At 36.1% G+C, this 26,542-nt stretch overlaps 1 protein-coding gene across 11 annotated transcripts in view; it reads right to left on the bottom strand.

The window, feature by feature from the left end:
• Positions 1-26,542, bottom strand: part of LOC123876254 (neurobeachin) — a 507,523-nt gene that overhangs the window by 277,461 nt on the left and 203,520 nt on the right. For all 11 annotated transcript variants that reach the window (XM_045922451.1, XM_045922447.1, XM_045922450.1 and 8 more), the window contains exon 2: positions 2,079-2,183. In XM_045922451.1, coding sequence (XP_045778407.1) covers positions 2,079-2,183 — 105 coding nt within the window. The remainder of the gene's footprint in view (positions 1-2,078; positions 2,184-26,542) is intronic.

Raw genomic sequence — 26,542 nt, 5'->3', positions numbered from 1 at the left:
CATGCATATCAAATGATATGAGATGGAGCAGGATAAAGGGGAAGAATCTTTGTTGTTTGTTAAAGGACTATTTATGGCTACGTTAATGGGATCTATGATAGTTTATCTTATAGTCGATTTTTTAATGTGATAAACAATATTGGTCTTTCGTCTGTGTTGATGTTAGCTGGCGGGCGTGCTCTGCCTTTTTGGAGTGTTTTTTTTTTTGTTAAAACTGACTGGAAAGCGCTCTAATGGGGTGCCGTGCGTATGTTGGCGAGCGCCGGCACAGACGGGGTCCATACTTGTATAGTTTAACTAACTTGTTACAAATAACTACAAACTTGACATTGGCTAATAATGTAAAGCCAGAGAGAAAAAAAAAAATATTTTTTTTTGTGTGTGTATGAGACATCAAAATGTGTTGAAAATAACTCCAATTCAAATGAAATAAGTATGGGTTGATTCTGACTTTTCTTAGGTGTAAAAATTCCTTAGGTGAATTAACTTTTGTATTTTTTGTTACTAATTATTCTTTGAGTCTTTCAAATAATTGTGATTAGTTACTTTTTAATCTTGAATAAGTAATAACTAAAAAAAATATGTTTATTTTACTCGTTATGCGCGAAATATTATTTTATTCACAATTTTAACCTAAACCGGAACCATGAAGGACAACACTATTTTTGCCAAGCTGATATCATTTTTTTTAAGTTTGACATTTCTAGCTGTCATTTTGGTCTCTAGGATTAAATATATCGACTTTAGTTACTACAGAAGTCTGAAGTATAGTTGTCTTTGAATTAACAATTTTGCTTTATTCATCATATTTTATATCTTAATACATAATTTATGTCACTAATTCACTAGTTTACTTAATTGATAAATCATTTTTTTTTGTCACAGACTATTTTAATATTATTCACGGCAAATGTATTTGATTTATAGATGACTCGCAGCATAATGCAACATATATTAACCAATAAAGAACTATGGTAGCGCGCGAGTTATGGGGCCGCCCTATAAGTTTTCTAAGCCTAAGCAAACAACAATGGTGTTTCTACCCTTATGGTGTAACAGTACCAGGCGATCATGAAAATTGAGGAGTGAAGTTAACAAATGGGGTTGCAAATAGAGTGTGCATAGTTGGCTAGGGGACCGTTAACGAGCAGCAGCGCCGGAAAGGTGGCTCGGTGAACAGCTGTTTTTTATCGAATACCTGAGTACAATAGGTAGTAATACGAATACGGCACGCGAGCAAACTAATGTTAGTGATCGTAATAATCCTATGAATGAAATTTGTTTTTTAATAAGAAAGATCCTAGTTTATCTTGGATGCAACTTAAAATACAAAGCAAGTGTGCAAAGTACCTACCAAATCATTTATATTTTCAGACCGTCGACCAATGTCTTCTTTGATTTCACTTAAACGCTTGCTTACATTGGCCGGCGTTTACGTTGGGCCTGAAGGGGTTGGAGCTCCGGAATTCCGGTTTTGGTATAATTCCGGACTTTCGAAAGATTCGTTCGTTCAGGTAAGGTAAGGATCGTTCCGTAGACAGGTTCGTTTGTAAAACCAGGATTGTCGTGAACATAACATAACCGGAGTTACGATTTTCAAAACTTACATATTATATTATATTAATATTAACATATAGTAGGTACAGAATCTTCATACATTGTAAATATGAAATAGGTTAAAAGTTATATAGGGTTCAATTTAATCGACGGAAATTATAACGACAAAAATTTAAAAGAAAAATCTTCCTAATTAATTTTACCAGGTCGTAAATGAATAAAGTTCCCTTGTCGTTTTTCAAATTGATTTGTTTTATTTCAAGTTTACCAAACTTGCACATTAATTTAAGCGCAAGAAATATCCTAATCAAACGCAATATTTAATCACATTCAATTTTTTCAATGAAGCTTAACTCCGGAACTCTGGACTTGGAACGCTGAGCACCGAAACCCAACTCCGGTGCTGAAAAAAAGTCCGACTTTCAAGCTCTCAGCCTGAGTGTGAACGCGCCATAAGACTCAAAGGCTCACTGCATTAGAGTAGTAAAGCTTGAGAGTTAATTATGAAGCGAGAAACTGACCTGCAAGCTGGGCGGGCAGTGGTCCAGCAGCTCCAGCATGTGCTGTATGTTCTGCGCGTCCTGGATCACGAAGTTCAGCTCCATGTCGAACTCGCCGCCCACCAGCTGCGGACAATAACAGAAACAATTCCGTTAATTCAGAAAATAATCACAATACTGACAAAAACGTAATTTACATATATTATCTGGCTATTTTTTCAATCGATAATAACCTAACTGAGAGATAAAAATTGATGTAGGTATATAACCAGTCAGAATGTCGATTTATTCCTGATAGAAAAGTTAGCTTTCCGGTCTCCAGATTCAGTCTAGTGTTAACACGATAACAGCACGAGAGAGGAGAGCTCACATACATTTCTTGCTAGAGATATGACTTGATGCAAAAAAAAAACTCTATAATTAAATGTGTTTCCAAAAAATTAAGCGTTCCGTTGTAATTTTATTACTTTACCACCCAAATGCGAAAGTGTGTTTATTTGTCCTTCTATCATGTCGCAACGGAGCAAAACATCGACGTGAGATTTGCATGAGTATGGTCAAAGACCTGGAGAGTTACAGGCTAATTTTTATTCCGGAATACCAGAGTCCCCACGAGAGTTTTAAAAACCTAAATACACGCGGACGAAGTCGCGCGTATCAGTTAGTAATAATAGGATATATGGGTGTCTAACTTCCATTCCGTTCCATTCAGATCGGCCGTAAAGTGCAAACTAATCGTACAAAAGCAAGAATCCCTCAAAACCACACTAGGGCAGTTTTGTACGTCGCATTTGCAAAATTCACAGAGGCTAGTGTTATACTTTCACTGCATGAAAAACTAATCCAGTTGTACAAACAAACGGTTAAATCAGAACACAAAAAAACAATCTTGCATCCCCACATCGCAGCTGCGGTCTAGGCATTGTTCGACCGAGCCTGACTCCGACAGAAGTGTAATTCAAAAACAATGAATTCCGCACTGTACTCGTATGCAAAACAAATCAGATTTATTGTCTAGGACGTGCACTGAAACCAGATTTGAAAAATAGCACAAAAAATCTTGAACTACACAATGCAGTTTTGGTCTAACTTCATTGCTAAGCTACTGCAGTTGACAGTCAGAAAAAAGTTGCATTACGAACGTTAGGTATTTATGTATTTCTGAAAGGCCATTTTCAAATAATTTTTCACTTTGATTACCAACCCATTTTAGATATAATACAAGTGTAAATTAAAAATTTATAACACCCCCGACGATCCAAAGTATTTGAGTTTTCCAAAACATCATTTTCAAATAAATAATTATGTATTTAGGCAACGTCCATCTTGACAGCTTGACATTTGTCTATTGACATAATATTATGAACCTAACGGTTATCTAACCTTCTTTTCTACAAGAAAACTACAAAAGAGCTGATAACTCTTAAACGGCTGAACCAATTTTTTTAGATTATAGCTAAGAACACTCTCGATCAAGCCACCTTTCAAACAAAAAAAAAGTAAATTAAAATCGGTTCATTCGTTTAGGCGGTACGATGCCACAGACAGATACACAGATACACAGATACACACGTCAAACTTATAACACCCCTCTTTTTGGGTCGGGGGTTAAAAAAGCTTTTTGGTAGATGAATAGAATAAATAAATAAATAAATCTTTATTATCTGAACAGAACATTATTTACAGACAGAATATTATTTTATTTATGTTTTAAATAACCCTCCAAATTATTATTTCTTTTTGATTGCTGGACAATTCTACTGTGCTAGGTAGTAGATAATAGAATGTTTTCAAAAAACTCTTTAATTAGTTCTTGATTATTAGAAATCTCTAATGAAATTAAGAATTTAATGAAAGCTTTATTGCTTTTCTTAGGGTGCAAAAATACTAGGAAAACCAATTACCTACTACAGTTTCGATCTCCACGATTGATTCTCAGAAAATCATTCTCCTCAGTCTCTCACAATGAACCGTAGAAATAAAAAAAAACCTTTGCGTCTTATAGTATCTTGGTAATCGGGATAGTTGTGAGGGGCTCTGATACCGACTCAAGAGAGTTCGATACCTATTGATCTGGAGTTTATCTGTTAAAAGAAATGTAAGGTAAAAGATAGCGGAATATAGCAAATGATGTTACAAATAACAAAACGTCACAATAGAAGTTGGAAATAGTATATTTCATTACAAGTGCGGAAAGGCTGTCATTGCAAAGAGTTCCGACAAATGTCTACCCGAGCCGAGGCGTAGCTGAAGGCGAGGGTTGACAGTCGGAACTAGTTGCAATGACGGTTCCGCACGTGTACTGAACGACTATTTTTAATACAGTTGCGAAAAACTAAGCAATTTAATAAAATAATAAAAACACAATAAACTCAACTAACTTAATTTAATTTAATTTAAAACAACTTTATTGTTAATAGATATAAAAAACTAGGGTCGAAATTACTCATTTTAGGCAACCAACAACTAAACTCATTTTTTTCAGAGTTTTTTTTTTCTTCACCCATTCTGGTAGGCAAAGGGAACTATGTCCATACAGCCAAGTCTTCAGTAGAAGTTTTTTATTGATATGAAATGAAAATGAAATTTAATGAGATGAAATGAAATGAAACCTAACCAAACTCATTCAATCAAATCATTAAATCTGATATTGAAACAAATTAGTAGCTTCTTATTAGAAATACGTATTTGCATGAAACATAAAAACTTCTATGAATTTTTTTAGTAAAAACTTCATGGTTGGTTTTTCTTTTTAATATTTTGACAGTTGGGAAAGAAAAAGCACGAGTGCGGGAAAGGTAAAGAAAAAGCACGAGTATGTAATAGCCCACATCCCGAACGCTATACGTCCCTGCAATACGCCACTTTTTGAGCAACTGTATTAAAAAGAAATATTCCATGCAACATGAAAGACTAGGTTTTCCCAAAAGTATTGAACAGTTTGAAATGAATAAAAAAAATATTCTTCATCAAATAGTAAAGTACCGTAGGTTCAATTTCAGCATGCCATTTTGATTCTTTCGGAAGAGAATATTTTCTGACCTAGCTGAAATATTGGCTGTACCTATCTTGAAAATCTGGTAGGACAATAGGGACTAGTCCCCGCTGTGTTAGACCGTCGACCGATATTCAATTTGCACGATAGGTCTCTACATAGCGTCTGCAGGCCTGGTGATCGGACCCTTTGTACTCGTCAACAATGGCGTCGGCAGAGAACACGAAAATAAAAGCCTACACAACAAGTCTGACCCTCGCATCAGTCCCATTAATAAAGTTTTTTTAGAGTCAAGACTGAATTAAATGTTAAGCTTAGTGTTCAATAGTAATAAAATTTTGAAGACAAGACAGATTTTCTTGGATAACACTCTCGATCAAGCCACCTTTCAAACAAATAAAAACTAAATTAAAATCGGTTCATTAGTTTAGGAGCTACCACAGACATATACACAGATACACACGTCAAACTTATAACACCCCTCTTTTTCGGTCGGGGGTTAAAAATAATATAAATGACTGTTATCTAGGTCGAGCGCTATACTAACTTCATTTTTCGTTTTAGCTAGTAGACATTTATTTAGCTTTTGATGTAGTGTTTTGACAGCAAGATCCTATTATTCCTTTCTCATTGTAATTTTGTAACAAAAATTTACATGCGTCGGTTAATTGTACTAGGAGAGCAAATAAATGAAGAGTTGAATAACTGGGTCACCAAAACGAGCTAAAACTGAAGTTCTCTACCCCAGTCGCAGTTGGTGGTTTAACTACAATGCAGTAGGCGGAGTCACAAAACAGGATCAGCAGGTAGATTACAATGTGACACAGAGTTATGTTTTATTGCCCTGTTTTCACATACAGTTATCACAATATAAATAATAAAGTGGAAAATTATACAACTCAGGCAAATAACTTTATTAAAAGTATGCATAATGCACATAGTGACGACTGAATTTGTTTCAATTCGTATTTGAAAAGGAAAGTTTTTAATTTTTATCGATCACTTGGTAATTGGAAGATACCTCTTGTAAAGATAAACAAACTATGTATAAAATTAAAAGTATCTACTGCGCTAATTTTTTTTCTAATGTAAGTGAATCAAGCATGAAGGTAGGAAAAAGTATAGTTTTCACAAAGAAAAAAAGTAAAGATGAAATGACAAAACGAAAAGAAACTTTTAATTAGAACAAGACTGCAACTCGTTTCCAATAGCATCGAATACCTCTCGTTCCACCAGTTGGAATAATAACAGTGATTCCAGTGCGGCGGTGACCGCAAACTCTAGCGTTCCTACAATTTGCGGTCTAGAGATCTCTCTCATTATCAGCTCTCCTTTTCTAATAGCATTGGATAGAAAATGTAGCTTCAGTTCTAATTAATGTAGCCTATATCCCATACAACCGATACTAACATTTAGCTCGGCCAAAAGTCGGCGTGAAATCGTACAAGTATATTTCAATTTTGAATTTACATTTTAATTACAGTCAAGTCAGGATTGGGCCACATTGCATTGGTTCCAATTATGCCTACGTACAGAACTGAAATTTTTATAAAAATAAACCAAGCCTTATTATACGCTGGTGGAGGAATACTTAGACTACGCGACGACGCATTTTAACCTTATGCTGGGTCGCATCCCAAGCGGCGAGCCTCTTCCCGTAATTACACTGAACATGAATGCAAAACTACCTACTTTCATGGCCGGTCATGAAAGCTTAGTATTTTGACTTGGCCTAAGTATGGCGCCTGGTAATTTGATGTTTTTACCTTTGCACTTCGGTAGTCTGGTAATAGTAAATCCTGAGTGTAGCGAGGGATTCATAAGAAACAAAACTGCTATCGTGTGATACATACAACTTTTCACCTCAATAGCGAAAAAATACATGTAAAGAAAAAAGATTTTAATAGTTTAAATAATAAAATAGAGAATTTAAAAGTTTTTATGAAAAAAAATGTTATCGTATGAAAATTATAGGCGTAGAAGATTTCGAACTTTTTTGAAACAACACTTTTTCTCCCTGAGTGAGCAAAAACGATTTTTGCTCACTGGTTTTAGGCAGCAAAGGCGCCCTTTTTGAGCTAGTGAGGTGCAAATATTAATAAATTATATTATTTGGACACTAGTCAAATCAGTAACTTTTTATCAAACGTCAAAACCACTCAAACACGCATTTTAGATTCCTCTGGTGTTCATGGGCGGCAAAGAAATTAAATTAGATAGATACCAGGCGCTAATTTTGTTTAGCCGCCTGAAAAATACCAGGCGGACATGTCTGCCGCGGAAATCGTTTTGCGTCTAAATTCAGTTTCATTACGGCAAGAGGTCTACCGCCTGGATTATCTGAGATGAAAATGCGACGATGTCACGTATCTCCATCGGTTTATGGTGACCGGGTGCCTCATTCTCTATGCAATGGGAGTAATGGTTCGAGACGTGCCTTCTCATAGAAAATAATGTCAAAAGTCTTCCTTGTACTTACTTGCCCAACATTTTTTTTTACTTTGTGACTGAAGACTTTTAGAGAAAGAGAGCCAGCACATGCCTGACCTTCGTTATTTTATAATTGAAAAGCTGAATGTTTCTCTGTGTATTGCGGCCAGCACAGGGAGGAACGATCACCGACTATGAAGTTTGGATCATGGTGGCTTTGGGAGATAACAGGTAATAAAGATGCAAACAATCTTACGCCAAAGTAAAGTCTAATGTTTTTATATTTTCTTCAGAATAGTATTAGAAATCACGTCATGCATTGCCAGACAGTGTCGCGGCAACCCCCTGCCAAACGCCCTTAAAGTTTAAAAGATTGTCTGGCATGGGTTTGCCACAATACTACGTACCTGACAATGCGTGACGTGATTTCTAATACTATTCCGAAGATATATAAAAAAAAACTGACTTAATACTTTGACTTTAAGATTTTTTGCCAGTTATCTCCCAAAGCCACCATGATCCAAACTTCATAGTAGCTGATCGTTTCTCCCTACGCTGAGGATAATACGCAGATAAACTCTTAGCGTTTATAAAATAACGAAGGTCTGGCACGCGCTGGCTCTTAGTCCATTTATAATGTTGTTCGTTGGCCGCGAGTTTTTGACCGCTCTAAAATTCAGTTCCGCTGTGAACTAAGTAAGATTCCATGATTAGAACACGACATAAGACAAAAGAAGCCACGAAATATTTCGAAGATTATTTAGGACTAGCTGATACCCGCGACTTCGTTCGCGTGGATGTAGGTTTTTTAAAATTCCCGTGGGATCTCTTTGATTTTCCGGGATAAAAAGTAGCCTATGTGCTAATTCAGGGTATAATCTATCTGCATTCTAAATTTCAGCCCAATCCGTCCAGCAGTTTTTGCGTGAAGGAGTAACAAACATACACACACACACACACACACACACATACAAACTTTCTCTATTATAATATTAGTGTGATTATTAGGATTTTAGGAATATTAGGACTATTTTATTTTATTTATTACTACTTTTATTTTTATTTACTAGATTATTTTATCAGTGAAGAAACATATGAGACCGACAAGAATTTGAGTTTTACTACTTTTAACTTGTGACAGACATCACGGAAACACTACAGTTTTATTTACTGTAGTACATAACAAACAAAAAAGGTACATCGATATAGATAAGTGCGCAAGAATATCGCAAATCGCCAATGAAGGGCCCATTTGAGCGGGAAAAGGGCGCATTAGTTTTGGCGGGCGAGACAAAGTGCTCGTAAAACCGGTCAGAGACACTCCCGTGGCGGCAACTAATCTTGTACATAGCGCGAACCGTTTTACCGTGTCACGATTTTTCATTCGAACAGGTTTTTAGGTGGTTTTTAGGGTGGCTACGTCTGGAAAGTAATCCATGTGCTGCATTCAGAGTTCAGACCGCACGACACATGTGCGTATGCTGCCAGTGCCTGCTGATAGATGTGCAATGACTTTTATGTGTTTGATCTACAAAAACTTAAATAAATAATCTTAATATGTACATTAAAATTACCAAAAATAAAAACCAGTCAAGTGCGAGTCGGATTCACACACGAAGGGTTAAGTACCATCATACAAGAAATAGCAATTTTTTTGTGAAGTAACCACTTATTCACTGTTTTCGTATTTTGCCCGAGTAGGTAAGTACTTGTGCGTGCTAGACATTGCTACTGTGCCAAGTTTTATGATTCTAGGCAAACGGGTACACTATAGGTTTTGTTTCCCTTTACGGGTCTTGAGACATGTCACACGAACGGATAGACAGTTAACGAAGTGATCCGATAAGGGTTCCTATATTCCTTTGCGGTACGAAACCCTAAAAATGGTATATATACTCTGACAAAAACGTTTAAATAAAGATGTAAATAAATTACGAACATAAACATTTTTCTCTTTGTGCAAGTAAATAAATCACAACACCACTTTCAGTGTACATTATTAAACAAGGGCGCGCTAAGGGTGTCTATTGTGCCCCGACCCTTTTTATATCCCTCGGTTAAATAATACGTCTAGCTACCTTTTTAATTCTTGCCCAGTCATGGAACCCTGGTAACGCGATTAGATGTTTTCTTTGTTCACTTATTTCTAAGCTCAACATTCAAACAAACGAGTTTTATCGTTCCGCCTGGCGCCTTGGTTATCGAGAACTTAACTAACTGGCACGCAAAGCTCTATTATTTTTAAAGGCGCCAAATATTTCTCTTTCTCATATTTACCTCAAAAAATCTCTATGGATTAAGAAAAATAAAGAAACTATCCTCCTATCTCTAGAACTCTGGAGAATTTTGCAAAATCAACCTGTGCCCAAAATAACTAAGCTGCCAGCCAATTCATTCATTTAGAGAGAAGGGTTTATTATTTATGTCAATGAGAAAATGGTTAAAAAAAGCTGGTGAACTCATACCAAGTAGCCATATCGTAACAGAAGTGTGTCAACTCCTAGTTTGCCAGAAGATAGTCAGATAGTAATTATACGAAAAAAAGATCATGTACCAAGTACTCCTATTTTTAACTCCCGACCCAAAAAGAGGGGTGTTATAAGTTTGACGTGTGTACCTATCTGGGTATCTGTCTGTGGCATCGTAGCTCCTAAACGAATAGACGGATTTTAATTTATTTTATTTGTTTGAAAGGTGGCTGGGATCGAGAGCGTTCTTAGCTATACGCTTTGAAAGTTATCAATCAGCTCTAAGCTCTTTTCTAGTTTTCTTATAGAGGTTTTTGTGTCGGGAGTTTTTTAAATTTTGAGTGTTAAAATAACTCAATAAAAGATTTATTTGGCATTTGGCAAAATGCAGAAAGAAATGCTTTGTTAACTAAAACAAATCTTCTTGCATAGTCCACTCCTTCACACACGTAAACAAACCAGCGCGGCGCGGCAAAGTCGTAAACTTTGCTAAAACTAAAACTGGCATGAATATGCAATAAATGTACCAGGTCAGCATGGAACATAAAGAATGTCAGTTCGCAACATGGATGCTGGCTCCCTGCGGTTAGGGTGCCATCGTCATAAAGAGGGTGCACATTATTCTCTGCCCGCTTAGACGCCAGGCCTTCTCGTTAAATATTTGCTTAGGCCATAAGTCTTTCAGGCGATTGAGCGCTCGCCCAGCTAAATAATTTCGGTCATTTATAAAGATTTAAACTGTGTAATTAATGACAATCCCTTTATCTTGAAAGGATTAAATAGCGTTTAGCTTGTGCCCCAAAAATATCTTATTCCGCATAAAATCTGAGGTTGCAATACAAAGAGAACGCGAAAATACAAAAATCTTTGTACAGGCAAACTACACACGCTATGCGTATCTTTGCATCCATAGAGCATACATAATACATGACGTATTCATGAGATTTACCTATTATGCAGGGATCATAGGAGCATAGATAGAGACTACGCGTGCTTGCATGAAATACCTACCTAAGTCTGTTTATATTCGAATTACTCTATATTATAATTCAAACGCAGGAGACGGTCTTCAAGATTAATCACAAATCTACTTTACGTACACTTCGCAACGTATTTTTAATAAATAGGTAGAAAATAGTTGAGGAGATGAAACATGAAACTGTGAAACTTGGAACTCGAGAAACCGAAGACGATCTGTGATGGAAGGGAATCTGACGCATTCGACCACAGAATCCCAAAAAAGTTTCACTTCTTTCACGTTGCATCTCACATACAGTAAGCCGGAAGAGTCGGCAGCTGACAATACCTTCGGTGTAAACACTCACAGGTGTAATGTAACAAATATTAAAAAACTGACTTCCAAAACCACTACAAAGTTACAAAAAAAATTTTTGTTAAGCTACACGAGTACGTATGCAGATATGTCGAGAACTATACAGACTGAAGCAGCTGAATAACATAAAATTTAAAAACCCCCGACACAAAAACCTCTGTAAGAAAACTAGAAAAGAGTTGATAACTTTCAAACGGCTGAACCGATTTTCTTCGATTATAGCTAAGAACACTCTCGATCAAGCCACCTTTCAAACAAAGAAAACTAAATTAAAATCGTTTCATTCGTTTAGGAGCTACGATACCACAGACAGATACACAGATACACACGTCAAACTTATAACACCTCTCTTTTTGGGTCGGGGGTTAAAAATGCCAATTATGAGAAAATAACAAACGCAAACTTCTCGCCTACCGGAGCTTGACTATCGACTACGTAGCTGTAGGTAAATGCAATATCCTTATTCATGAGATAATTGAAGTTCCGCATAAATAACGGCGCGCCGACACGCTGCGCGTTGGCGTCGATAAACATGTCGAACTTGTTCGTACATAGAGCTTCTTTGAAAATGTGGCTACCATTTTAATCAAGGATTTTTGAAAAAAAAAATAATGAAAAACAATCTTAAGTGATATTTTATTTTAATTATTCTCTGTTCCTTAGCCATGTATACCGCCATAGGTATACTTAACATATCCTTTAAAAACAACATACAGATTTTAACACCACATCACCAAGAGAGTTTGTCAGACCTATCCATCAATTTATTCATCTTTACTCTCTATAATTCCTTTATGAATGAAAAGGTGCGACAGAAGGTGCATTCAATTTTGATTGCATTAGAACCTGTTCGTCGGACCTATATCCTTATTCAACCTTATAACATTCTTTGATGGATCGATTCTATTCTAGAACGCCACACTAGTAGGAGAGAATAATAATAATAATAAAGCTTTAATTAATTCCATACAAAAATAAATAAGTTAAATACAAGTTATTTTGATACCATAATTTACAGAGCTTAAGCATAGTTTTGATTAGTGAGTTAGTATATTATATTACAAATTAAAATTATGGTTAGTTTGTTAGTACAAATTAATTACATTGGTGGTGTGTATTTTTTGTCTAAGTTCTTAAATTGTATGGAGACCCCTTTTGGGTAAAAGCCTCCTCCAAGGAATTCCACCTTGCTCTATCTGTTGCTGTGGCTAGCCCTCCAAGGAGAGAATAACAAAAGAATAATTAATCAGGAGGGAATCCTCCTGTTTGTTCATTCGTCACTCGCCAGTCCTATCTAGGATCTTTCGATCCATCGTCGCTCGAGTTCATACATACATTACACGTGTAGAAATAAAAATTATTTTTTACTTTTTATTCCCATAATATTCTTTCTATCTAAGTACATGAAAGGGGCCCTATAGACCTCATTTCAATTCTTTCATAACGCCACACTACTAGGACAGATACTAAAGGAAGGATCGAAAGGGAATTCCCCTGTTTGTTTAATCGTAAGCCCCTATCTATCGTTCGATCTATCGCTATTCTCTAAAATCTATCTTTGAACAACGGATAGATCCTACATCAGTAGTAGTAGTACTGATAACTTTCAAACGGCTGAACCGATTTTCTTGAATTATAGCTAAGAACACGCTCGATCAAACCACCTTTCAAACAAAAAAAACTAAATTCAAATCGGTTCATTAGTTTAGGAGCTACGATGCCACAGACAGATACACAGATACACACGTCAAACTTATAACACCCCTCTTTTTGGGTCGGGGGTTAAAAAGTAACAGTTGTAATCAAAACTTAGACCAACAAAACTAGTAGGTAGGTAGGTACTAAAATAAAAAGAGATTTATTTGTCAAGAGGCATATAATAAGGGTGGGTCATTATGAAATGGGAGAGGGGGGTAACAGCACACCCCGTGTCGAGTGTCAACCAGGGTCGCCGTGGCTCGTTACTAAAGAGCTCCTCTTGAGTTTAAACTTAGGCTCACATGTACCGTACCTACTTGCTATTCTTATTCGTATGGAAATGTTTAAAAGGGGACATTTTTAGAAAATATTATTATAATTCTTGGAAAGCAATTAAGTATATTACATTGTTTACATACATATACATTATACATATTGTATGTATACACTATACAATTACATAGTATTGTATACATTGAGAGAGTGGACAGGTGTACAGTTTTATATTGCGAGCATCGAAAATTATAAATATTTATGACTAAACGAACTTACCTGTGAAGTCCTATCGTAATTTAATAGTCGCGAAGATACTACTTAATAATAAACCTAAACAATAAATAATTGCAAAGTGTGTCTGTCTGTCTGCTAGCTTTTCACGGCCCATCCGTTTAACTGATTTTGACGAAATTAGATACAGAGATAGTTTGGACTCCGTGGACGGGTATAGGCTGCTATAGTCTATCTGGAAAAACATAAGGGGATATCAAGGTTTTAAATGAATTTTTCTGGAACCTAATATATCATACTACATATTACATTAGCTCCTGCCGGGGTAAGTTCGTGCTAATCACAGAAATTTTTATAGAGATTTTCATACGGTTTTCACCAATAGAAAGAAGGATTATTTTTAAAACGGTTAAATACCTACGGTATGATTATTGTAAATTAGGTCGGAATAATAGCGCCCTCTGAAAGCTTCCGTAGTGTGCGCTGCGTACATTGTTGATACGAAAACAATGTAAAGTAAAGGAATAGTTTGTCTCAACTACTCATGCAAAGCAGGAACGGGTCGCTAGTTGATTACATTATTTATTTATTTTATTTAATGACTAGTCAATTGCTTAAGAGTTCTTTTCTTGTATTATGACGACGAATTGAGGGAAATTAGCTACTAAATAATATTAATATCATACTTCTTAAGGCGAGGAAAGAGCTTATTGAAAATTCACCCCCGTATTTCTAAAGAGTCGTGGGAGTGGCCTCTTTAGAGCTTTATATTAAGACATTTAATGAGCACTCCTAACAAGTTCACGTTTCTCTGAAAGTAATTTTCTAGTATAAAATATTTATTACCTCTTCTAGATTAATGTTTTCCTGATATTCAAATAAATATACGAGGCAAATATTAAAATAATAAAAGAGCACGACTGCTGCCCAACGCAGAGCTTCTATGTGACCTTTAACCATGAAACAGCTCTCTTTGAGATGACTATGTTATGCAAAAAAACCTCAATAAAATCCGTCGGTAGTATTACGATACAATTTTTAATCTGATTAATGTCTGGTCACGTCTAAAAATCGGCTCTACCAAAAACCTATGAAGTATGTTTCTAGCCTAAATTATAAAACAACTTTCAAGTCTGCTCCTTTTGAAAGCTTAGTTAGAAAAGGATTTTGAAGGATCGAAACGGTGTATTAAACTTTGACGAAAGAAAAAGGTTGAGGACTTCACATCTAAAACTTTTCCAAGTGTACGGACACTTAGATAAGTAGGTACCGACCGTAAAAACAAATAACGAGGCATAAAAATTGTTTAAGTATTCCTGATATTCATTTTGATTATTAACTAAGTCAGATAATAATAATTACTGCTAATCTAAATTTCATCTACATATTTTCTTTTCATAAACATTTCTATGAACAGTTCTATAAGATGTACGAGTATTCATCAATTTATTAATAAACTAATATTATGTCAAAGTGTGTATGTCTGTCGTCAGCTACATTTTTACAGACCATCCATTCAACCAATTTTGACAGGTACAAAGACAACTTGCGTCCCGGGACGGTTACAATATCACACGCTACTTATTGTCCCGGAAGAAGAGTTCTTCTCTGGATATTTAAAACCTAAATCCACGTGGAAGAAGGTCGCATGCATCATCTATTCGCTCCAAATATCTTCTATTCTTGAAATGGATTTAGTACACTTTTTATCCCGGAAAATTAAGAATTCGCATGACACATTAGGATGTTTGTACAGCCAAAAAATACAAAATAAATAACTTGCGTGCGAAAATAATCCAACAATAGAGAAATTATAAAATGATATAGCAAGAAGAAAACTGGAGTGGTTATTGCGATTTAACCGAGCTCATTATAAAGGTCGGGGGTAAAGGCGAGCCCTCCAGCCGAGTGCCACTCGGGTCATTGTGGCTCATAAAAGCCCCACGGGTTAGACTCGTTAACGTTTTGACGCCGTAATACGCGCTATTGTGTGTAAAAACTGACAGGGGTAGAGCAGCTATTCCGGAATTTAAACGGTTACGTATCTTTAGGGCCGTGCTATGGAAGTGTTATGTCTTTAATATGAAAGTGCTCTGTGCTGTCTGTTTTTCTGAGGCCCTGGTGTATCTTGCTAGGTTGGCTTATTTTTAACCCCCGACCCAAGAAAATGGGTGTTATAAGTTTGACGTGTGTACCTATCTGTGTATCTATCTGTAGCATCATAGCTCCTAAACTAACGAACCGATTTTAATTTAGTTTTTTTTGTTTGAAAGATGGCTTGATCGAGAGTGTTCTTAGCTATAATCCAAGAAAATCAGTTCAGCCATTTGAAAGTTGTCAGCTCTTTTCTAGTTACTGTAACCTTCACTTGTCGGGGGTGTTATAAATTTTTAATTTACTTACACTTGTGTATCTTGTTGTCTATGAAACTCATAATTTTATCATGTAGTAGGCCAACTTGTGCCTCCTTATCCTACGCTGTCAAATCAAGGAATCCAGATACTGTTCCGTCATTTTTCACTAACAATTAAAATGAAATTATTACATACTTACAAGTTACATACAATCTTCAAAATTTACCTATCGTGAACCAAAATAAACACCTCTGACTTAACATTTATGAATTATATACCGTATGAAGTAGATACCTTATACCTAATTGCGGTTAAAAACTGACATTGTATTTTGAACACACCCAACTTAAAGGGCGGAATACGAGGCGTTTTTGTTATTATTATGTCTAGTGTGTAGCAATATTATTGTTGTGAATTTGTTGCCTGTCAAATAATACACATCCCAGTGTTGATATAACATATTAGTAGGGACAAAAAATGGCACCCATCCCATACAAACCGAGTCCCAATAAGAACACAGTCGCGACATTACTATTGGCTGAACTGTTGTTGGGGATAAATAGAGAGACACCCTTATTCTATTCGCAATATTCGTGTTCCTAATTTTTATTATCTCTAGGTGTATCTGCCGTATTATTCGTCATTGTTATTGGTGTGTCGTGGACACAAGAAGATTAGACAACAAAGATTTGTGATATTTAAACCTTAGTAATCTATAAAACCAAGGCTTGGATCTTGTCTATGAAATTTTATGCCTCTTTTTAATTTAGCAAAATCAAAGTAGGTGCGATCTCAGCCTTAGTTTACGAGTATCAGCGCGAAGCATTTTTCCCTTGAAGCAGTCAACATAATCAAGTTTTCCAGAGGCGAAAAAGAAAAAATAAACGATTTCGGAGGGTCCCAAAGAGCTTTTAAGGTGACTCCTGAACGAGGCGCGAGAATAAGCGACTGAATAGATTCGCCTTTGGAGAGCACTTAAATGCCTCTATTCTAAACAAAACTATTTTCTGTATTAGGTTCACGAGACGTGACTTTTCTTAACATTGTCGATTATCTTCCTTTTTATAGCGAAATCCTAAAATCCCATTTGGTGTTCTTAAAAATATCGTTTTATTATAAGCCGCTACCTCAAATCCCTTTTGAAATCCCTATGACATTCACTATAACGAGTGGTTTTTTTTGTGGTACCTATGAACATTGATTTTAATGCTAAAGCTTCAGCTATAAGAACGTAAATATTTGAAGAGGATTGGCAAAAACGAGTAACATGACTAGAAAATTTTCCCTCATGTTTTATCGGGTGGTATTAAAATGATCGCTGTACCTTATTGTTAATCTATTTTCCTAATACAATTAATTAATATCACGTATTATGGTCATGTCTTACTTACTAAAATTTCTTTTAAATGAATGTTAAGTATCGTAACTTTAAAACGAGATCAATTCGATAAAAAAAAGCTGAGAAGCAATTATTTTTATAATTTTTAAATCAACGAAACGTTTGCGATGAAAGTCCTATCACATGTAACGAGTTCGTAGATTCTAAAAGCTAATTAATGTATTCGAGAATGTATTAAATAATGACACCTAACATTGTTGCGGTCAGATTATCATTTAATCATTTACCACGCCGATAAAACCGGGCAAGCTGTGGAAGATCGCTGATAAGTTCTACACGATTGGTTGGGGTGAAATGAGGACCCACCCTATTCATCAACAAGGCATAAACCAGTTTAAGTTCACTATCTAATGTTTATGGTATCCTGATAACCGTTCGTTAACTTTTTCTTTTAAACGAAAGATAAACCAGGTTTAACTTTTTCACAGTTGAAATTAAACGCGATCAGTTTAAGCTAAAACTTGCTTAAAATTGTGTTTTAGTGTTATACTAACAACGGTAAGTTAACTTAACATTGAAATACTCACGCACCTACGAACTTAATGATCATAGAAAGATTGAGCTGTCCCTCGATTCGGCAAAGGCCGATATAAAATGGAGCAAGCAGCCATGGACTGGCCTGTCAATAGGTACACTATTTATTGGTTAGGACGATTTACAGGACACACCCTACCCATCGGTTTACTACTTACTTCGTTTTGTTAACTGTCTAATTTTTATGTTATCCTAGTAACCGTTCGTTAACTTTTCCTTATGATCGTTAAAATTTTTTGGAACGTTGGAAGAAAAAAATCGTAATAATTCGTTCTATTATAGTGACTGATAGTCTTCCCAAATTTTTTCATAGCAGCTACTGATTATATTGAAAATAATGTATGTAGGTATAAATATTATGTTACTGCCATATTTTTATGAACCCTATTTAAAACCAAGAAAGCTTTGCAAAAACAGCCAATACATTTCTTATCTTATCATTGATGCGATATAAGAGCTCACTTTATCCAACTTATCCATCAACTTCCCATCATTCCGTTTTGTTCACTGTCTAAATTTTATGTTAGCCTGGTAACCGTTAGTTAACTTTTTCTTTTCACGGACCGTTCATTAAAATTCATTTGGCACGCAACTTAACCATTCGTTAAGAGGTGTTGTCATTGTAGAAAAAAATTACTCTCTTGACGAAATATTTGTTTTGATTTGATTTGATTCGGTCTATAATACTGGACTTCAGAGAGATGCATTTCTAGATTTTGATTAAGTACATTTATCGAATTTATCATAAGCGCATTCACACGACCGAAGATTTGACTCAAGAGGCGATGAGTTTGATATGTGCACTGTACACGCCAATTTATAATTAGCGCTTGGTATTATCTATACTAATATTATAAAGAGGAAACCTTTGTATTTTTGTATGTTTGTATTGAATAGGCTCAAAAACTACTAGACCGATTTCAAAATTTCTTTTACCATTACTTAGAGGGATTCTTCCGAATCCGTATAGGCTATATTTTATCCCGGAAAATAGATAGGATTTTTCGTGGTAGTGTCCACCCGTGCGAAGCCGGGGCGGGTCGATAGTCATCTATACATTATGTAAATTGTAATACCTTATTGTACGTAATTAGACAACAGTTGGTATTCGATTGTCAGCGGCAAATGGTTGAATTGCATGCAGTATTGTAATTAGTGCTACTATTAGTTTAGACACCGCAGGATGATGCCATATTCAACCTAATGTACTATAATTACTTATCATTAATTACTATACTCTGGTAGGTTTAGAATTGCTAATGAAACAATAGTTATTTCATTGAAATAGAACTAATTGAAACGTTTTAAGCTTCAATAGTTTAACGATATACGAGTACCTACTTGTATTGATCAAACAAACCACTGTATTTATATTATATCTACTACCTTTTTCCTGCAACATCGTTCGCGTGATATATCTAATAATTTATAGCTTAAAGTACTTGGAGATAATGTAGCTATGAAGTTATCAAAGAAAGAATTATTATCAGAATCGAATCTTCCGAAGATTACCTCCTATCCAAACATTTAAACTTTACCTCTTTATAATAGGAACTACAAAAGTGCGAGATACTATAGATTATAGAATATAGAAGTAAAAGTGAAGTAAATCAAAGCACGCTCTACAGGTCTCACCGTAAGTATATAGGCTATAAATTATATGGGTATATAACATTCACATAACAATAACAATTTATTATATTTAACGTTAATTTAATTAACAAAATAGTTGGTTGATCTCGAATGTAAAGCGATCAAATTAAAATTCAATTTCGCAATACAAAATACGGGCCTCCTAATGAAAAATAAGGGCGGCCATATTTGCCGGCGGATTATACAAATTGGGCCTCATTAAACGTAATTACTGCAAAGCCGCTTTGTATAAAACTACCCGCATTAATATTATCGAAATATTTAAACTCCTCTGTTTGACTGTTAACGTGTTATTATTGTGAAACTATGATATTATGGTAGTTAGTGATCTTTATGTGAATTACATACTGCGTTTCTTAATATTTTGTTCAATTTGGGTTTCCGGAGTGAACGTTATTCTGATAGATCGTACTCGTTACTCTGAGAAAAGGTCGTATGAAAACCAAAGTTCTGACACAATCGATTAGTAAGCTGAATTTCGCAAGTAAATACTAAATTATCTAGTTACTGTCAATTCATATTGAGAGCCTCAATACTGATGCTGCATGGGTAGTTTTGACCCTAGTCTTATGATCAATTGTCATTGTGTTAAAGTTCACGAAATGCGCTTTCATTTTTAACCCCCGAGCCAAAAAGAGGGGTGTTATAAGTTTGACGTGTGTATCTGTGTATCTGTCTGTGGCATCGTAGCTCCTAAACGAATGAACCGATTTTAATTTAGTTTTTTTTTGTTTGTTTGAAAGGTGGCTTGATCGAGTGTTCTTAGCTATAATTGAAGAAAATCGGTTCAGCCGTTTGAAAGTTAGCAGCTTTTTTCTAGTTTTCTTATAGAGGTTTTTGTGTCGGGGTTTTTTAAATTTTGAGTTATGTTCATTAGTTACAAAGAGGCACACATAATTCCATCAAAATTATTTACCCATCCCAAATTGGATATACGTAAGCTGTTCCCAAAGGACTATAACTCCGGCATAGTAGAGGTAAATTGCGGCAAATTGCAACAAAGTGACTGGGACGTGCGGCCTCTCGAACTAATTCTCTCCGCGCGATTCGACGCCTTTGTTGCGAATTGCCCCGTCCTTCACAATTGACTCTTATTCAGTCATGGTTATCCTCGTGTGTATTCCAATTTATTGTTTAACTAGTTTTATTTTTCCAGTTTAAAAAATGCACACAAACAACAATTTTAATCATGTTTCTTTAAGGAAATCTAGGATTAAGAGCATCTGAAAAGTTAAGGTTGTTTAAGTGACTCTACCACCGTTTCGGACAACAGATACGCCAGAGAAATGGACAAAAGTTCACATCATAATCGTCAAAATCTTAATTACTTTCACAAGCTTTGTAAATGCCTTATTGAAGTGAAATTAGTCGACTTTTTAAACTTTCTGCGTCGGATCCCTCTTTGTTGGTGGTCATGACGCCTTTCCATTAATCACATATTATAGGGAATCTAGAAAATCTAAATATTAAATTAAAATTCATGACTCTTTCACTGACTCGTCAACGTTCAACCCATATCCTTGGATCTAAAGCTGGAACTGCACAGAGGTTCCCTTTATAATGTAGACAAGGAACAAGGCCGAATTTTTAGAAAATTCCGCGAGATACTCGTAGGGTAGGTATAGATTCGTCGAGCTACATATAATCATATATCGGATAATAATATCATATAAACTTAATAATTACATTAAGATGTAGGAATTTTCATTAAAATCACTTAAAATGTAATAGGCGAATATCCACTGAACTATTCAATTAGTCAACGGAATCCCAAGAATTTTAATTTCGTATACCAAGAGTGATTTAGAAAGGAGTTGAAAATCATTTAATTATGATTACCCCGGCCGGCCCCACCGGATACTTCTCGGAAGGGCCTTTTCCCCTAAACAAGAAAATTCTTCCTAAATGAGCTTTTGTTAAAGTCCTTCTAAAATACGCTCTTCAACGATATGTAGGCGTTATTGTCGAGGATTCGTCTTTTGAGAGATTAGGGAAATTAGGTCTACCACGTTGTTAACATTATTAGATGTTCTTTTTAACAATTTCGTACTCATACAATCTAATTTAGTAGGTATGAATATTTTTTTGTAGTCACCTTTTTTGTTCAGCCGGTGCATGTCATCACAACTGTGAATTAAAAGGTAAATATCTGATGAACGGCTTTCCACGGGTGGCCTTCATCACAGATACTTATATAACAAAGTGCGATCTATAATAATCGAGGTGACAGATGTTAGCCGATTGCAATTGTTAAGCAACGTTAACCTAATACGTTTAACTGGATGGGTGACTGAAGTCGAAGGTCTGAATTTGGCGTTTCCGTTTCTTCCACCGAGTAAACCAACATCGTCGACAGTACCGGTTATTATAACTAACATCAGACAATAAGCGACGATACCCAGAGAGTGGCTGACATCAACTGGAGGGTGTAAAAGCTTGAAGATAGAGCACGTTGGCGCTACTTTAACCTAAAGATGATGATTAATGAAGTTATAGTACCTACCTACTCTTCTAAGTCGTCTATGAAAGAACGTGAAATCATTTGTATTATTATCCTAAGAAAACCTCACGGGTCACGACCCTCAGGAATGAGGAATTCTATTATTTAATAAGCAACGATCAAAAACAAATTGCATCGTTCACAATAAATCGTACTTAACATAAAGAAAAACAAACAAGTTTTCTCAGTTTGATATAATACTCGTAGGTACCTCTTATGTTTTTAGAAATAATAATGTATTATGTTCTAGATCTAGCATAATATGAGGGACAATGGCTTATTTTCTTTTCAAGTTCTAAATATGGGATCTTGAATGAGCGAAGGAGCTTGTTATTGTTATTTGTTATAGCTCTGAATTACTATGAAAATATGTGTTTGATACAACTAGTTCGCATTCATCATCATCGTGATAAATCCATCGCCGGTTCAGTACCGAGCGCGGGTCTCCTCTCAAGAGTTTGGCCTTACCTAGTCTATCAAACTGGCCAAGTGCAGATTGAAGCGACCTTATCGATACCAGCTAGCTATCTGTCTCTTCCATGCAACCAAAATATTATATCAATATTATAGAACCAACTATAACCATGCAAGGAATTAAGAATAGTCATTTAAGTATTACTTCATCATACCTACTCACAAAGATCCTTAGCTACAGGGCCTCGCAAATTGCCCGTGTACCCTGTTTTAATTATGATGAATCTCGGGCAAACTAACCTCGAACAACAGCCAAACACTTACAGGGTCCTGCTACGTAAACAACGTCTCATCAACATAAAATATGACCACGTGTTTATTCTAATTTAGGTTTAAGGGCTGTTGTATATTATATGACCGCCCACATAGGGCGCCCTGGACCGTTTAGCTCGACTAAGGTCGAGCAGAGTTCATGTTTTAACCATTACTCAAATTCGCAAACATACACGAGGGAATTTAAAACATTAAAGGAAAGTTTTTTCAAATTACTATAGCTTCTATGTATTTGTTGGCTCGAATTTCTTCCCTTCAAAACCCCATCTAGTGCGTTTTACTTGACACACGCACAAAAAAATATTATTATTGCTACAATGCCAATTATTATGAAACGTATATTAATTAGAGAATTGAATGTCTTCTTAGGATGGTAACTACTTTTGTGACACTAATTAATTCGAATTATACGAGTTATATAGAATCATTTTAAAAATTCTGTTTTACTCACACCAAAAACTTTACAAGAAGAAATTTTTAATAAGTTTTATATTGAAATATAATAGGTAATATGTTCATATAAATAGCTCGCGTGAAATTCTCTAGAAAACCCTGGCTCACTTCGTATAATATGTAAAATATTATTTCAAACTTGACTTCACATTCATATTTTTGCTCTATTGTGTATTCTATAAAAGGTGTTCACAAGTGCATTACTACATGTCTATAACATATAAAAGAATCGAAGAAATATTACTTTGCAAAATACATTTATAAAAGGAGTGTTATATTTTTCTCCAATGATTTTATTATACTGGGCGGTTTTCGTTTACAAGCCGCGCGCTGGATCCAATATATTCATTCCACTAAGATGAAATACACTGGAATGGATTCCGTCGTCCACATTTTTAGTCACTACCCCTATTATAAATGCGAAACTGTGTTTCTTTGTATAAATAATATAACTCAAAATTTAAAAAACCCCCGACACAAAAACCCCTACAAGAAAACTAGAAAAGGGCTGATAACTTTCAAACGGCTGAACCTATTTTCTTTGATTATAGCTAAGAACACTCTCTCGATCAAGCCACCTTTCAAACAAAAAAAAAAACTAAATTAAAATCGGTTCATTCGTTTAGGATGCCACAGACAGATACACAGATACATACGTCAAACTTATAACACCCCTCTTTTAAGGTCGGGGGTTAAAAAATCGGTACTGTTAAATTAAAGAATGTTATACAAATAATGCTACCTATATTACTTAAGAGCACACGTCATGAGTCACGAGTCAATCGAGATGACTCAAAGCAAATGCAGTTTAGATTAGACCAAGCAATAAACTAGTGTTTATTTACAATGCCGGAGGATGGGCCTGTTAACTGAGGATGTCAGGTACACTCGGCAACTAAAACTTCGGGTATCGAAATCTTTCTTAATTTAATATAAAAAAAACTGGCCAATAAATGAAATGTGATGCGAGCTATTTCTGAGCTGTTTTTGTATAAATGGATGGATCGTGAAAAGCTAACAGAGAGATAGACACTAATGTATGATTTTATGCTTCAAAAAATGGAGAAACAGCTATTTACAGTGTGGCTCCACACTGCACGCTGCAGATCTCTGCGATGTATTTTAAAATGCAACAAAAAATTAAAACTCCTGCTGTGCACTAATTGCCTAGTCTTTTATTTTGTTTCTAAAAATCTCTGAAAACGAGCCAAAAATTAAATTTTAAATTAAGGAGGGATTCGTGCCAGCCAGGTAACCTCCCAGTGTGCCTGGATGCTGCTGGTCCCTTTTGGATGCGTCCGAGGGGAAGAGCAGTGTTCGGGCCGGTGCGCCCCGGTAACATGGCTAATAATTTCTCTTTGGAGATATTGTTGGCTATGGCTAATGACCTGGCAGGGGGGGAGGTTTCTCCGCGTGTCCCTCTGACTAGCAGAGGGCACAGTGGATGAGGCGGAGGATGGGACACGGGCGACGTGCGCGTCCCAAGGTCGGGGGACGCACTTCGTTGGTGCGTCCCGGAGGTGCGTCGATGGGGACCGAGCAGGTCCCCGGTGGAGGGTCTGCCTTGGCAGACGTCGCTGGCTGGGTCGCGGTTGTTTGCTTCGGCCGTTCCCGTGACCCAGTCGCCAGGCGACGCGCAGTAGCGCCGCTGGGGTTTAGTGGGTATTCCGGTCGCCTCTCGGCCGGCGAGTCCCACATACCCTCCCTCCGGGGGGGATGCGTAAATGCATTCCCCAGCGTCAACAAAAAAAAAAAAAAAAAAAAAAAGGGATTCGTGACGTATTGTTTTGTATTTTTTGTATACATGAAATATTTTGGTGTTTTCCAAACGGTAAGTTTTTGATTAAAATATAAAAATATCAAGACAAGTGTAAATTAAAAATTTATAACACCCCCGACAAGTGAAGGTTACAGTAACTAGAAAAGAGCTGATAACTTTCAAACGGCTGAACCGATTTTCTTGGATTATAGCTAAGAACACTCTCGATCAAGCCACCTTTCAAACAAAAACAAACTAAATTAAAATCGGTTCATTCGTTTAGGAGCTACGATGCCACAGACAGATACACAGATACACCCCTCTTTTTGGGTCGGGGGTTAAAAATCAGGAAATTCCTTTATGAATTTTAAAGAGTATGAAAACTTGGTCGGAAAATTTTCGAGCGTACAAATGGTTTAAATCTGTGCTAATTGCTCACTGTTCAGTCCATCGTTTTAATTGTGATTTTTTAAATTAGATTTTCTATTCATCTAATTAATGTTTCCCTGATGAATCTATATTGTGCAATGCACAATATTGGTCCTTGCACTGGTCCGCCCGACCAGAACTATACTAACCTAGAACTACATTGCACTTGTAATTCTGCATTGTGAAATTTACATCTCCTGAGGATGCTGTGGTGTTGTAGTGAATCGTATATTATGAGTATGTTCCGGATTTTTTTTGAAGATTGGTGTGGTGTTGTGCAGGTATTGCTTGCTTTCCTGCTTCTTTAATAGTGGGAGGTGTATATCACATGCTGCGCGTTGTTTTGGCGGATAATAGCAAATTAAGCTGTAGTTCCTAGTATAACAGGGAGCTAGGAGAATGTAACGACGTCACGGGATGCCCCGCCGCGCCGTCGCGGCGCCGCGCGTCCCGACTACAAAGTGCGCCGATAAGCGCGTTCCGATTTCCGCTCCGTGTTACCGCCCACTTCCACATCTTGGAAACTACAAGTACCTATTTACGTTGTTTTCCTTGCTAGAGCTTGTAGCTTACGTCGTAACATCTTGTAGCACGAAGTTTCTTGATAAAAGTAACTAAATTAAGGTTTCATCCTTGGATGTGATATATACTAGAGCGCACTTTGAATGTTGCTCAGACTTAAGACAGAATTAAAATTAGACAGATTTATATCTCTACATTTAACTCTGACTTACCTAAGTCGGCGCAAAGTGCGCGCTATAGATCTCAGCCTTTAGCTAATCCGCCCCTGCTTCGCTTAGATGGAAATTTTGGAAATGCTTTCTTAGTGGGTGTTTAGGGAGTACCTTTATGCAAAATCTCAACTTTTTAAATCCAGCAGTATGAGCAATTGATATTTAAGTAACAGTCAGTCAGTTTAAGCTTTTATTACGTGTCTATTAGTTTTTGCCCGCGACTTCATCCGCGATACATATTATTAGCACTCGGATAATGAAGCTATCTATAAGTGAAAGATTTTTTGATATCGGATAAGTACCTAGTTTCGGCGATTACCACCTACACCCAAACTTACCTTCTTTATAATATTATCAGTATAGCAATATGTAGATATCTCGCAACCTAACCAAAAGCAATTAATGGATACAGAATATTGAGTATATTTTAGAACTTTTTAAACAAACTCCATTTCCAATTTCCGCGAAAGGCGAATTAAAAAATAACATACA

This window comes from Maniola jurtina, chromosome 21, assembly GCF_905333055.1.
Source record: "Maniola jurtina chromosome 21, ilManJurt1.1, whole genome shotgun sequence".
Classification (NCBI taxonomy): domain Eukaryota; kingdom Metazoa; phylum Arthropoda; class Insecta; order Lepidoptera; family Nymphalidae; genus Maniola; species Maniola jurtina.
The sequence above is the reverse complement of the archived record's forward strand: the minus strand, read 5'-3'. Positions and strand labels throughout refer to the sequence as shown.